The sequence below is a fragment of the Microcaecilia unicolor genome, chromosome 5 (genome assembly GCF_901765095.1).
Source record: "Microcaecilia unicolor chromosome 5, aMicUni1.1, whole genome shotgun sequence".
In the NCBI taxonomy this organism is placed as follows: domain Eukaryota; kingdom Metazoa; phylum Chordata; class Amphibia; order Gymnophiona; family Siphonopidae; genus Microcaecilia; species Microcaecilia unicolor.
In genome coordinates, this window is record NC_044035.1 from 228446518 (window position 1) to 228460812 (window position 14295).

At 43.8% G+C, this 14295-nt stretch overlaps 1 protein-coding gene across 3 annotated transcripts in view; it reads right to left on the minus strand.

The window, feature by feature from the left end:
• GET1 (guided entry of tail-anchored proteins factor 1) overlaps positions 1-13764 on the minus strand; it is a 67572-nt gene extending 53808 nt beyond the window's left edge. For all 3 annotated transcript variants that reach the window (XM_030203835.1, XM_030203834.1, XM_030203836.1), the window contains exon 1: positions 13660-13764. In XM_030203835.1, the coding sequence (XP_030059695.1) occupies positions 13660-13749 (90 nt within the window). In that variant the 5' untranslated portion in view covers positions 13750-13764. The remainder of the gene's footprint in view (positions 1-13659) is intronic.
• Positions 13765-14295: the final 531 nt, after the last annotated feature.

Here is a 14295-nt window from a genome sequence, read left to right on the forward strand (position 1 = left end):
AGGGATGTTCAAGAAGCTGCAACCAAGAGCAGCCTTATTGCACAGCAACCAACAGCAGCCTCCTGGATGAGTCTCTGCACCATAGTGTGGCATCAGCAGCTCCAGGCAATATTGTAGAACCTGTCCAGAGTAGCATCAAAGCTGCGAATTCAATACCTAAAATACTGCACCAGCATCTCGATCAAGCACCGCCCCAACAGCAACATTCTAAAATAGCACCATGACCCAATACCAGGGAACCACATTATAGAACAGCACCATCTTTTTATTATTATTTTTTTTAATGATGGATGTTTAACCCCCCCCCCCCTCTTTTCTGTTCTTTTGTTTTACATTAGGCAATATACCCTGTTTGGCTTTTTCCGATTTTCCATGATTATACCTATAATAACTTTAAGATTGTTTATCAGTACTCCTCTTATATGGTAGCGGTTTCCTTTTGCACTACATTACTATTTTAAAACTGTTTGGTCCTCATTTGTCAAATACTTTTTTCTTTTAACTTTGTGCAATGAGCAATTTACTGGCTGTCATCAAGCATTTAATTTATATAAATGTTTTTTCTGTATGCAGTCATTTTTATACATATGTTTGTTTTTACTGACAAATCACTTATGATTACCATATTTGTGTGCTTTTATGTTAGACCCCTGAGGCAGGCGTTTGTACGCCGAAACAAGGCCCGTGTTGGGTCACCTTCAGAATAAAAAGGACGACATTTATCTCCATCCTGAAGGCCCAGTGTTGCTTTTTTTCTGAACTTGGTCTTGAGACCAGACTCTGATTAAGTGTAGAAGTATTGAAGCAGGGTCTGTGTAGGGCAAGTAAAGGGATCTAAGGCCTTGCTCTCGCATCTGATGGCAAACTGATTGCACCGGGTACAGCACTTGAAGCCACTGGGAGTCTTTGTGGACATGGACGGGAAAACCTCGTCAGCCAAATTAAATAGCATGATGGTGCCTAAAAGGGGAAAGGCACAGAAAAAAAAGAAGGGAAGAACCTGACCGGAGTTGAGGCCTAAAAAACAGCCATTTGACGTCGAAAAAGAAGAAAACTTAAACCTGGGCAAAATAAAACTAAGAAAATAAAACTAAGAAAAAGACAGGTTTAAAGGGAGAAAAAAACCACAATGAAAAATGAGGAAAAAAAAATATCCGAAAAGCACCAAAAGCTCTTTTGAACTGGGCAAGGAAGCTGAAAAAAGCGCTTCTCCTCATGGGGGGGGGGGGGGGGGGGGGGGGGGGAGGAGAGAACTGAAGAGTCCGCGTTTGTGCGATGGGCTGGAAAGGAGCTCGTGCTCCACAAAGCTCTGTTTTTTTTTTTTTTTTTTACTTTGACAAAATGCTGGACCGGGCGACGCGGATTGGCGTCACCCACGTGAGAAAATTGGAGCCTGCTTGTCCTCTGAGAACTGCTGCTTTCTGGCCATGGTAACTTAAAGGACTGGTTTACTAAACTTTAACTGCCTATAATCACAGATTAAGAAGAGAGCCTTAATAAATCAGTTTCTCTAAAAGAATATGCTGCTGGTCTTAAAGGGGCTGAGGACAAACAAAAGATGTTTCAGCCGCCAGCTCCTAAATTTTTGGCTTAATTTCTATGGTTTTCTATGGCCTTGGCCTGGAGTACAAGATGGCCTTCCTCCTACAAAAGATGGGGATGCTGGAAGGACACGAGTCCCTGATCATCAATAATGGTATCCATTGCTGGTGCTGTGCACCTCCTGACCGCTCTTCCAAATCAGGTCAGGGTAGCAGGGGTTACTGTTTTTGTACTTCTCCCTCTCCTTTTATTGCAAGGAGCTCACCGATGACCCCCCTTTGCAGTGGTCCTTCTAATCCAGCATTATCCAGGGTCATATAATCAGACTCACAATGCATCCATAAAGATACTTACCTGTAGCAGGTATTCCCCCCAAAGACAGCAGGGCATTCATTCTCACATGTGGGCGACATCATCCACAATGATGTGTAGCTTAAACAAAGCTAATATGGATTAAGAAGCATGTGCAACGACCCTACTGCATATGTGCAAGTGCCTTCCCGCCCGCTGTGAGAGGAAAGGACCAGCAGTACAACAACTTAGAATGGAATCAACTGCAAGGGTATGTGAGAATGAATAGCCTTCTATCCTCAAAGAACACCTGCTACAAGTATATTTGCTTTGGTTAGTGCAGTGGACTTTGATCCTGGGGAACTGAGTTAGATTCCCACTGCAGCTCCTTGTGACTCTGGGCAAGTCACTTAACCCTCCTTTGCCCCTGGTACAAAATAAGTACCTGAATACAGGTAAACCGCTTTGAATGTAGTTGCAAAAACCTCAGAAAGGCGGTATATCAAGTCCCATTTACCTTTCCCCAAGGACAGGCAGGCCATCTCAAATGTGGGAATTCCTAGCCATCAGGCTCACCAAAAACAATCACTGGTCAACTGGACCTCGCACTAGCAAGGGAAAATAGTAATTAACCTGAAACTATATATAACTGTGTGAAAGTGCAGCCTGGAAAAGAACAAAAGGGGTGGAGCTGGATTCTAGACCCCAAACAAATTCTGCAAAACTGTCTGTCCAAATTGACTATTGTGTTGGGTATTCTGCACAAGGCAGTAGTGAGATGTGACTGTGCGGACTGAAGAAAACATTGCAGCCTTGCAAATTTCTTTTATGGAGGCTGATCGCAAGTGGGCTACCAACACCATCATGGCTCTGACATTATGAGCCTTGACATGACCCTCAAGACTCAGCCCAGCCTGGGCATGTGAAAGAAATGCACACACTCTCTAATTGGTAGAAGATTGCATTTCCCGATGGCAGCCCCATCCTGTTGGGATCAAAAACAAAAAGCTGGACTGTCTGTAGGGCCTAAGCTGCTCCAAGTAAAAGGCCAATGCTTGCTTGCAGTCCAAGGTGTGCAGTGCACTTTTGCCAGGATGGGCATGAGGTTTGGGAAAGAATGTTGGAAGAATGATCGACTGGTTCAGATGGAATCCAGGGTACATTTGTAGGACTACTCTGTTATGATGAATTTAGTGTAAGGTGGATGTGCCACTAGGGCCTGAAGCTCACTGACCCTATGAGCTGAAATATCAGCAACCACAAATAAGACCTCCAGGTCAAGTACTTCAGATGACATGAATTCAGCAGCTCAAAAAGGAGCTTTCATCAACTGGGTGAGGACGACAATGAGATCCCATGACAGAGGCGGAGGTTTGACAGAGGGGTTTGTCAATAGCAAACCTCTCATGAAGCGAACAACTAAAGGCTGTTCAGAGATGGGCCTACCCTCTAAACGGTAATGATAAACACTAATCGCACTAAGGTGAATCCTTACAGAGTTGGTCTTGAGACCAGACTCGGAAAGGTGTAGAAGGTATTCAAGCAGGATCTGTGAAGAGCAAGAAAAGGATCTACGGCCCTGCCCTCACACCAGATCGCAAACATCCTCCATTTGAAAGAATAACACCTCTTAGTGGAATCTTTCCTGAAAGCCAGCAAGATGCTGGAGACACCCTCATGAAGATGCCAAGGCAACAAATTCTAAGCTTTCAACATTCAGACTGAGGGCCAGAGACTGGTGGTTGTGATAAGTACATAAGTAATGCCACACTGGGAAAAGACCAAGGGTCCATCGAGCCCAGTATCCTGTCCACGACAGCGGCCAATCCAGGCCAAGGGCACCTGGCGAGCTTCCCAAACGTACAAACATTCTATACATGTTGTTCCTGAAATTGTGGATTTTTCCCAAGTCCATTTAGTAGTGGTTTATGGACTTTATGTAGAAGAGATCCCTCGTTCTGTGTGCTGAAAAAAAAAAAAAAAAAAAAAAAAAAAAATCAGAAAATACTCTGATCTCTAAGGTTCTTCAGAGGACAACTCCAGAAGAAGAGGGAACCAGATCTGCCTGGGCCAGTATGGAATGATCAGGATCATGGTTCTTCGGTCTTGCTTGAGTTTCAGCAAAGTCTTCCCAACAAAAGGGATGGGAGGATAAGCATACAGAAGAGCAATCCCTCAATGAAGGCGCAAGGCATCAACACTAGTCTGTTGTGGGCCTGGAACAGAACTGAGGAACTTTGTGATAGAGAGGCAAATGAGATCCACCAAGAGGGTGCTCCACACATGGAAGATCTCACGGGCAAGGCCCATGTTGAATGCCACTTGTGCAACTGTATGACCCTGCTCAGTATGTCAGTCAGGCTACTGGATTTGCCCATCAGATATGTGGCTTTGAGAAGCATACCCTTGTGGGCTGCACAGTGCCACAACTGGACAGCTTCCTGACACAGTGGACATTATCCAGTACCCCTCTGCTTGTTGGTGTAGTACATTGCAACCTGATTGTATGAAGGAGTACAACTTGGGTGGATAGCCAATCTTGGAAAGCCTTTAGAGCGTTACAGATTGCCCAGCTCCAGGAGGTTATCGGACAATCCGATTTCTGAGATGTCCTAGCACCATGGATGTGAAGCCCATCCACATGAGCTCCTCACCACAGGCGGGATGCATCCGTCATCAGCATCTTCTAGGGCTGAGGAATTTGGAATTAGAGTCCCACAGTCAAATTGGATCAAACTGTCCACCAAAGCAGAGACAAACAACTCTTGTGCTACTTGGATGACTAGGTTCCCTGAGGCCTGATACCACTGGGAAGCTAGGGTCAACTGGGCAGTTCTCATGTGAAGACGTGCCATGAGCATGACATGGACAGTGGAGGCAAGCAGGCATATTTTCAAAGCACTTAGCCTTCCAAAGTGCCATAGGTTTCTATGGAACTTTGGAAGGCTAAGTGCTTTGAAAATATGCCTCAATGTGGCCTAACAGCCTCAACATCTTGCGAGCCATGACCTGCCAGCAGCAAGGGCGACTAGAGTGTCTGCCCTCCGAACAGGGAGAAAAGCATGCACATGCTGCATGTCTAGCGGGGCTCCTATGAATTCCAATTGCTGAATGCGGTGGAGATGGAACTTGGGGGTAGTTTAAATTAAAAACGAACCCTAGGAGCTCTAACATCCAACTATTTCTCCTCATAGACTCCTGAGCACTGCCCCTTGACGTGCTCTTCACCAGCCAATGGTCCAGACTGGGAGTCCATGTGTTCCCATCTGTGTAGTGACACTGCGACTGCTGCAAGACATCTGGTGAAAACCCCAGGAACATGCAGTACTGGAAGTATTGGGATGCGAGTGTAAGCATCTTTAAGTACAGAGAACATAGCCAATTGTTTTCCTGAATCATGGGGAGCTCTGGATCCGATACATGGTGTCTTATTTTCATGGGCAGGACAGACCGACAAGAGGGGACTCCCAATCCTTCACCTGAACATCTTTCAGGAACCGGTGAAGGGGGACAGTCACAGCTTCTTTAGAAAGAGATTCAAAGTCCAGAACCTTGAACATCTCAGCCCTAGACTGTAGGGGTATTTTCCTCTCTCTCACCTTTGCTGGTCTGGGGCTGATACAAGCCTGAACCACTCTCTTATAACTAATATGGATTCTACAGCCTGTGGCCTGAATACATCTGAAACCAGCTTTTCTACAAAGGAAAATTACTGCTTGGCATACATCTGAAACCAGCTTTTCTACAAAGGAAAATTACTGCTTGGCATACCCATGACGACTTCATCCGAGGACACATTGTTTACTGCAAGCTAGCCTCCAGTTATCTCCTGGGAAGAGTGGCGGAGTTTACCTCATAGGGGACAGATGGCTCCAGGAGTATGAGAATCAAGAGGGAGGTTTTGCTACCATCCACCTTGTCTAATAAGAGTTGCTTTGCTAATAACAAAGCCTCTCTTCATGACCATGAAGTCTGCTGGACAGAATTACACCGTTTGTGATTGGTTCATAGGTATCATCTGACCCAGAAAGATGCCAATGTTGGACTAAAGAGAAAGGAAGAACGGAACACTGATTTGGAGGATAGATGGCTCTGAGAGGAGAGAGACATTTTCCTAAACACCAGGAAACTGAACTTTCCTTAACATAAAGCTGACAAGGTCAGTTCCACTGTATCACTGAGGCCTTACCCAAAAGACTATGTAATCAGTATACAGAATAAAAACCTTGGGTTTTATTCCTGGACTGAGATTGACTCACAGAGGCTTCTGTTAGAGTCTCAATAGTGGAATCCAATTCTTCATTCACTGAAAGTCTGCAATACGAACTGTGAGGTGAGAGAACAGGATTTACTACCTATGGTTCATGATTTAGTTAGTCCACGGTTTTGTCTATGAAAGACTGGTTTTTCAGGACTGGTGGTCAGTGAATTACTAACTGCTAAGTGTCTATTTTAAACAGTATATTTGTTGTAATCTCTCATACAGAGAGATTTAACTAATAAGATATATATATATATATATATATATATAGCTTGGTGACTATATTTTTGGTAGTACAAGTTTATTTTTGTAACTTGCTTCGCATTAGACACATTAATATATTCCATTTGTGGCATTGTTCCTTTCATTGGTACAGCTAGTCAGAAGAGTCTGAGGACAAATAAGAGGTATGCTTCCCCTAGAAACGTGTCCATAATTGCTATGTAGAAGTTTTCTGTCAGCCAAGTACCTCCAATTATATATTAGGAGTTTATCCTTCTAAAATATTCTCGCAGGACTTGTCCTACATCTCCAAATGTATGGGAATAGCAGCTGCCATTTTCCTGACAAAACCTGGGAAGGAAAGGCACTCAGATGGAGACGTCCTCCTTTTCTCTGGAGGGGAGGGTCAGATGGGATAGCACAGGACTCCTCCTTTGAGAAGTACCGTAGATCCTCATCACACTCCCATAAGCGCTCATCTGTGTCGGCAAATAACTCCTCATGGAAGGTCCAAGAGTGAGCCTGCCTCAATACAGAGGAGCCATGTCCTCGAAAGGGGTTTCAAGGTGTCAGCTCCACCCTCGACTCAGGAGGGGTGCCATACACGACACCAGAATCGGAGACCTCACCACAGGCTGAGAGCCCTGCAGGGCAGCAGCAAGAGGCATGGCTGGTGCAAGCACCCCAGACGCTGATGCATACTGTTGTAAAATCCCTGCCAAGTGCTCAAGGAGCATGGCCCAGATGCGATGATCGAAAAAGGCCATTGGGAAAGGCTGGGGTGTCCGTTCAGAGAGACAGATGAACTGTAGGAATCGAGATAGGCGCCTGGTCCTGGCTGTGTGGAGACCCACCGATCAATACCTCTTGTATGGAGAGGGAACAGTCCTCCTGGCACACTTCTCAGGGACCAAATCCCTCGGTACTCCTGAGCTTTCAGCATTGTGCGTCGAGGGGGATCGATATCAATGCTTCTTGGTTTTCACTCGATGCCGAGGATGATGTCGAATCCCCACATTGCTTTGTGGTCAGGTCCAATGCTGACCAATCCCAGGGGCCTGGCACAATGAGGCAGGTGGAGACCCACTCAATGCGTATCCACTCCCAGTGTTCAAGACAGGCTTCTCAGCCATAAAGACCAATGCAAATAAAATCTACATCGATGCCAAGGTTTTGGACTGGGCTCCAAATGGTTTTTCTCTTTGAGCATCACCGGCCAGCTGGGTTCTTCTTCATACGAAGGCAAAGAACACAGCTGGAAGGGGTATGTTCAGGCCCCAAACACTGAAGACACCAAGAATGAGTCTCTTTGCCAGAGCTGGTCCTATTGCACAGACTACAGTGCTTAAAGCCACTGGGAACCTTCAATGAGATGGAAGGGAAGACAGCTGTGGACAAATCAAATGGTGACTTAAAAAAAAAAGGGGGGGGGAGGGCAAACACCAGAAAGAGAGAGGGAGAAAGGCCCAACTGGAACTCAGGCTTAAGAGGGCCTACCAACTGCACAAAAATAACAAAACTTAAGAAGTGGGGAAGGATGAACTAAAGATGCTACAGGAAGGGGGAGGAAAATGTTTGAAGCAAAAAAAAACAAAACAAACCCCATCTCATACACCAGATATTGTAAGGAGCGCAGACAACACAATCTTTCCTCACTACAGCTGAAGAGTGATTGATGGTCCCGCACTCTTGTAGTGGGCGGGAAGGCACTCATGCATGTGCGGTGGTAACGCTGCACGTGCTCTTAAAACTATATTAGCTTTGTTTAAGCTCCACACCGGGCGATGTAGATGTCACTCACATGTGAGAATATAAACTGCTTGCCCTCTCAGAATGCTGTGTCACTTTTAGCATATCAACAAAACAAGTAGACCAGTGTGCTATCTGCGCGCGCACACACTGTCATGTCATTTTTCAGCCATTTGCTGCAACTGCAATGAATTGCTGCATCAGGAAAAACATAATTCATTTTTGCCAGTGTGAGCACATTTACACATATTTTTCAGAGTATTACTAGCGTCCCTTCTACTTTTGGTAAAGTTTCTCATTGTTACCACTGATAAATATTGTGGACCTCAGCATTTCTTTTGTTATTTCCATTAATGATTTCTGCATTGGTTATTCACATTCTTGTCAGCCAGAGCTCAAAGAACATCTGCAAAACAGAAGCCTGAGAAGGCAGAGGATATCTAGTTTCTATGGCAGCAGATCTAGCCACATATTGTCCTTCTTAACCTTTTTCAATCAGCCATAAAAGCAGTCCAATATTTTTTTGCTCATACCTGACTGGGGTATTTCTAATATGAGGTATCAGTTCTACTCAAGGGCAAATTGCAATTTCTCCAAATGGGTTAGCTTTGTACATACCATGGCAGGAATGAACCTCACTCTTAAGCCTGAACACATGGAGTAAGATCTGAGTCTCTCAAACTTACTGCTAATGTAGCATCCAAATGTTGGTTTTAAAATGGAATGTAAGAGGGTAGCAATTTATATTTTACGATTTACTACTGTATGCAATCATATCCTACCATACTATACAGGCTGGGCATAAATTTAGTAACATTATTTTCTTGTGTGTTTCAGAGTCTTCCTAAGTTGTCATCGTGTTTTATAAAGATTTTACATTCTCCTTTACATTATTTTCAAAAGTGATCAAAGCATGCATAAAGTGTTCTATTATGTATTGTGTTGACATTGTAAGTAGTATACTACGCCATACTTTATTTCAATATTTTTACTGCTGCAATTGTCTATTGCTTATGTTTGATTTATTCTTACTGTACACCACCTTGAGTGGATTCTTTCAAAAAGGCGGTAAATAAATTCTAATAAATACAGTCACTGAGGACAAATCAGGTTTTGTCATGGTAGTTGAGAAGTGTCAGAGTACAGTACTGTGTCTTTCCATATACTTACAACACCTAGAAATAGTTAAATAGTTGAAGCAGTATGAAGTAGGATGTCTGATCATCTACATTGGAATATCTATGATCACGCCTATTCCTATGAAATACACAGTCTTGATTTAAGTCTTTCAAAAAGGTGACAAATCCTAATAAGTATAGGAAATGAGGACAAATCAGGTTTTGGACAAAAAACTGAGGACAGCTCACCTCCTTGAGCTGTCCTCACTTTTGTTGTACACAAGAGTTTTCCCTCCTCCTTTTTGGTTTTCTTGACAAATCAGGTTTTGCCATGGTAGTTGAGCAGTTTGTAGTATTGTGTCTTTCCATATACTTACAACCTTAGAAATAGTTGAAGCAGTATAAATTAGAATGTTTAAACATCTACATTGCAATATCTGTGATCCCGCCTATTCCTGTGAAATACAGTCTCTTTATGGCAGTTATTTTTGTACTATTTACTCTCCAAAGATTGGGTTGAACTCAGTTGCTCACTGCATGTACTCAGGATATCTGCAATGAATACACATGATATACTTCCAAACATACTGGAAAGTACAACAAGCAGCGAAAGTGTTGAACATTTGACAGTACTGACGTCATATAAAATGTAAAAAAAAAAAAAAAACAAACTTAAACCAAACTTTTATTGTTCAGAATATCCTGAAAATTTTATTGATTAGGCATGGCTCCAAATTAGTTTCAGCACTTTAAGCTAAATAGGTACAATAGTACCTTGCTTCCTTTCCACATTATTAAACCCCTTGATTAGTCTACCTATCCCTCCATATTATTATTATTAATTTGGATTTTGCTCACACCTTTTTCAGTAGTAGCTCAAGGTGAGTTACATTCAGGTATACTGGATATTTTTCTGTCCCAGGAGGGCTCACAGATTTAATCTAAGTTTGTACCTGAGGCAATGGAGAGCCAAGTGACCCACCCAAGATCACAAGGAGCAGCAGTGGGATTTGAACCGGCCACCTCTGGATTTCAAGACTGGTGCTCTAACCACTAGGACACTCCTCCACTCCTTTCCATATCTTGTGCGCCCGTATTATTTTCAAACTGCAAACGCTTTAAAACGGCGTTCTACACTTTTCTGCAGCATACATGTCAGGATTTCTCAAACCTGCCCTAGTAAACCAAGATCAATTGGGCTAAAACGGATAACAAGTATATGTATAGTTCTCATACTTGTTTGCTGTGAAACTCTGAAAATCAGACCGATTGTGCGTGGAAAGACTTAATATGCAAACTGTGCAAAACATTGGTCTTTAGCATGTCCAGCTATCTCTATTCTGCATCATACTCGATAGAACAGATCCTATTTCTAACTGGGTTTGGGTAAAACATAGATCCTATGGATCTAAACCGCACGGCCTTAAGTAGTGGCAACTGTCTTTGGCCCAGATGCATAAAAATACGTTAAAACGTAAAGGTCCACGTTACAAAATACAGATTCTGAAAAAAACACGGATGCTCAGGACAGGTGCAGTTACAGCCTCCTTAAAAGATGTATAGTTTAGGACCATGAGCACCTTGGCCCTGGGCTCATCCTCCACTTCCATAGGAAATGGAATGGCCTCAGCCATTTCCTTTACAAATGACGGACACGAAAGGCTCTCTTGTGCAAAACTTCTCCTTTCAGGTGGAGGGGGACCAGTTCAGAGGGAATCCTGTAAGACTCATCTGAGAAAAAAATATCTGGAACCCTCCTCTGAATCCCATGAGCGCTCCTCTTCGGCATCGGACAGTATCTCCCTATGGGATTGCCGAGACTGAACCTGTCTCAGTGTTATGTCGAGAGAAGCGTTGAGAAGTCAACTTCGGCAAAGCTTCCGCCATCATCGAGGGAGTGCTGGCTTGGGTGGCAGTTGACACTGGGGCCAGAAGCGGCACCACAGGCTGAGGGCCAGGTGGGGCCGTAAGGGGGAGGTAGGGTAGACGCAAGCACCCCCAACACCGACGCACACCGTTGTACAAGGCCACCCAGCAACTCAGGGAGCAAGGACTAGGTGTGCTCATTGTGGGTCGACACTGGGAAAGCTGGGGTGCTGGCTGTGGTGTAGGTTGCAGAACCACTGGGGTCGACGCGGGAGCGGGATCCTGGCTGCTTGGAGACAAGCGCATTGGCACCTCCTGTAAGAAGGAGTGATCCTCCTGGCACTGATGCTTCTTGGGTACCAAATCCTTTGACACCCTAGAGCTTCCAAGCACCAGGTGTCGAGGGTGACCAATGACAATGCTTCTTGGCCTTCGCACAAAGCATCACCAAGGCTCCTTGGTGCTGACGAGGACGACATTGAATCCTCACATCACCTCAGGGTCGGGTCTGACAATGGACGGTCCCAGGGGGCCTACACAGCAGGAGGCCTCGAGACAGGTGGAGGCCCACTCGATGCTTCACTGCTCCCAGTGTCCTTTCCACGAAATATAGTCCGATTGCACCAGGTACAGCACTTGAAGCTCCACTGGGAATCTTTGTGGACAGAGGGAAAAACTTTATCAGGTAAATTAAATGACTTGATGGTGCCTGAAAAAGGGGGCAAGGCACGGAGAAAAATAAAGGGAGAGACCCGACTGAAGTCACTGCCTAAACGCCTGAAGACAATGGAAAAAAATAATTGAACTTAAAACCGGATAAAACAATTTTAAAGTAATTCAAGGAAGGGTAAAAAGGGGTCCAATAAAAGGAGCCAAGACGGTAGAAAAATAGCCAGAAGGCACAAAAATAGCTCTCAAAAAACAGGTGAGTGAGGAGAGGACAAGAAAGAACACCTTCTCCTCATGCAGAAAAAAGGAGAACCGAGACCACCACGTTTGTGCAACGGGCAGGAATGTGCAGTTTGCGCTCCACAAAGGTCTTTTTACTAGGGCAAATGCTGGAGCAGGTGATGCAGATCGGAGTCACCCACTTGTGAGAAAATATAAATTGTAAAAATATTTCTCTGAGGACAAGCAAGCTTCTAAGTGCTACCCACTGCATGGCCATGTAAGAGTAATCTTACCACATGGCCTTTTTTTTTTGGCAGGGGGCTATTTTTTTTTAACCTGCTGCAGTAAAAAAGGACCCTGGCTCATGGGAAAAACAGCCCCCATCACAACCACAGGACAGGGCCCCCATCACAACCACAGCTTCGTAATAGGACCCCTGTGTTTCTTTTGCTTCACTTTGTGAATTCTTTTATTTATTGTTCCTGTGACCATGAGTCAATGATTGGATCAAGTAGCATTAGTAAGGGTGCTAATCCAACCAATTAGTGGAGAAGTAGCCTAATGGTTAATGCAGCGGACTTTGATCCTGTGGAACTGGGTTCGATTCCCACTGCAGCTCCTTGTGACTGTGGGCAAGTCACTTAACCCTCCATTGCGCCAGGTACAAAATAAGTACCTGTATATATGTAAACCGCTTTGAATGTAGTTGCAAAATACCACAGAATGGCGGTATATCAAGTCCCATCTCTCTCCCTTTTATTTTACTTAGTTTTTTTTCTCTTTTTAAGCTGTACAAGTCAGGTTTTGTTTGCAGATATGAAAAGAAGCATGGCACATCAGGGATAGTGTTAAAGCAGTACCTCTGCTGCCATAGGTGAGAGCAAGTCCAAATAAATATGAAATTATATTTTTCACACATGACATTACTAGGCTTCCAAAGGCGTTTCAATTCTATTTCATTGCATATGTAGACATGGGAAGCTTTTAAATAAAAAAAAAAATCAAATATATAATCCACACATAGGAAGTCACCTGATTTTGCTACTCTTTATAATGAATATCTGTACTGTCATAATTGGCAAAAACGAAGGCATATAGGGCAGCACTGGCAAAAAGCATTTAATATACCCATCTCCCCTTCATATATGTACATATCCCTTGAACACACCCCCCCCCCCGATCTATTTCTAGAACAAATAATAATAAATCATGGAAGTTTTATAAACAATAGACACTGCAAACGTTTCCTATCGTTTTTCATTATCGTCTGCCTGAAGCTCCGTGCTGGCGTCACTCAATATGGCGACCAGCTCCGTCCTGACATCTTTTTAAGGCCGTTAAAGACTCATAACGTCTCCTATTTTCAAGTCTTCCTTGTTTGGGTACCGGGACTGCTGTGGTCTCATTCTTTAACGGGCGTACCCTCAGACGTGAAGAACGGCCGGCATCACAAAGATTTAAGGCTATGCTGTCTAGATCCACGTTTTACCCGGACCCGATTAATAGTATTTACAAATCGTAGGGAGACGAAAATTTTAAAATGATTCAGTTTGATCAAAATTGGGGTTTTTTTTTTGTTGTTGTTTGTTTTATATACGCTCTCACAGTTACTGCAAAATGTTAACAAGCTTAATACTTTCAATCAACCTTAACTTACTTTGTACCACTTCAGCCAAAAAACACTCTTAACACATATAACAATTATTAGATCTTACTTACAAAAGAGGAAAACGACGGAAGCTGACTTTTAAGTAAGTTACACAACAGAACCGAGCTAAGAACAAGCAGCCAAGCATAACCCGTCGCCATGATAAATACACCATCAATTACACGTCAACAACTGTGCACACGCGCACAGTAGCTTTCACCTCTTACTCCCCTCCCCTCCCCTCCCCTCAGGTGCATTGAAGCGTGTTGCAATTTGCAGGACAAGACAAGAATACTGATAAAATCTAATAGACCACAACAGCAAAGGACCCCCAACCCAACTCAAAGCAACAGATAATTAACTTTATTTATTTTTATTTGTTGCATTTATATCCCACATTTTCCCACCTATTTGCAGACTCAATGTGGCTTACAATATTACATCATGGCAAGCGCCATTTAAGAGTAGATAAATTTCAATATTACTCCGGGCACGTGAGACTCAGTAGCCAATCAAAACAGAAGGCTTTATTTACCACCAATTCAAACAAACCTGCTAAAAAGTAAAACCGGCCGCTTGTCCGTTTCCAACCCTCACTCGGAGCCTTTGGTGGGAGGGCGCGAGTGTGATTGGCAGCCTCACCTACCCACCAAGGTAACTCTGTTCTGATTCGAAAGGCACTGTGTGGAACGTTGTAGCCAATCAGG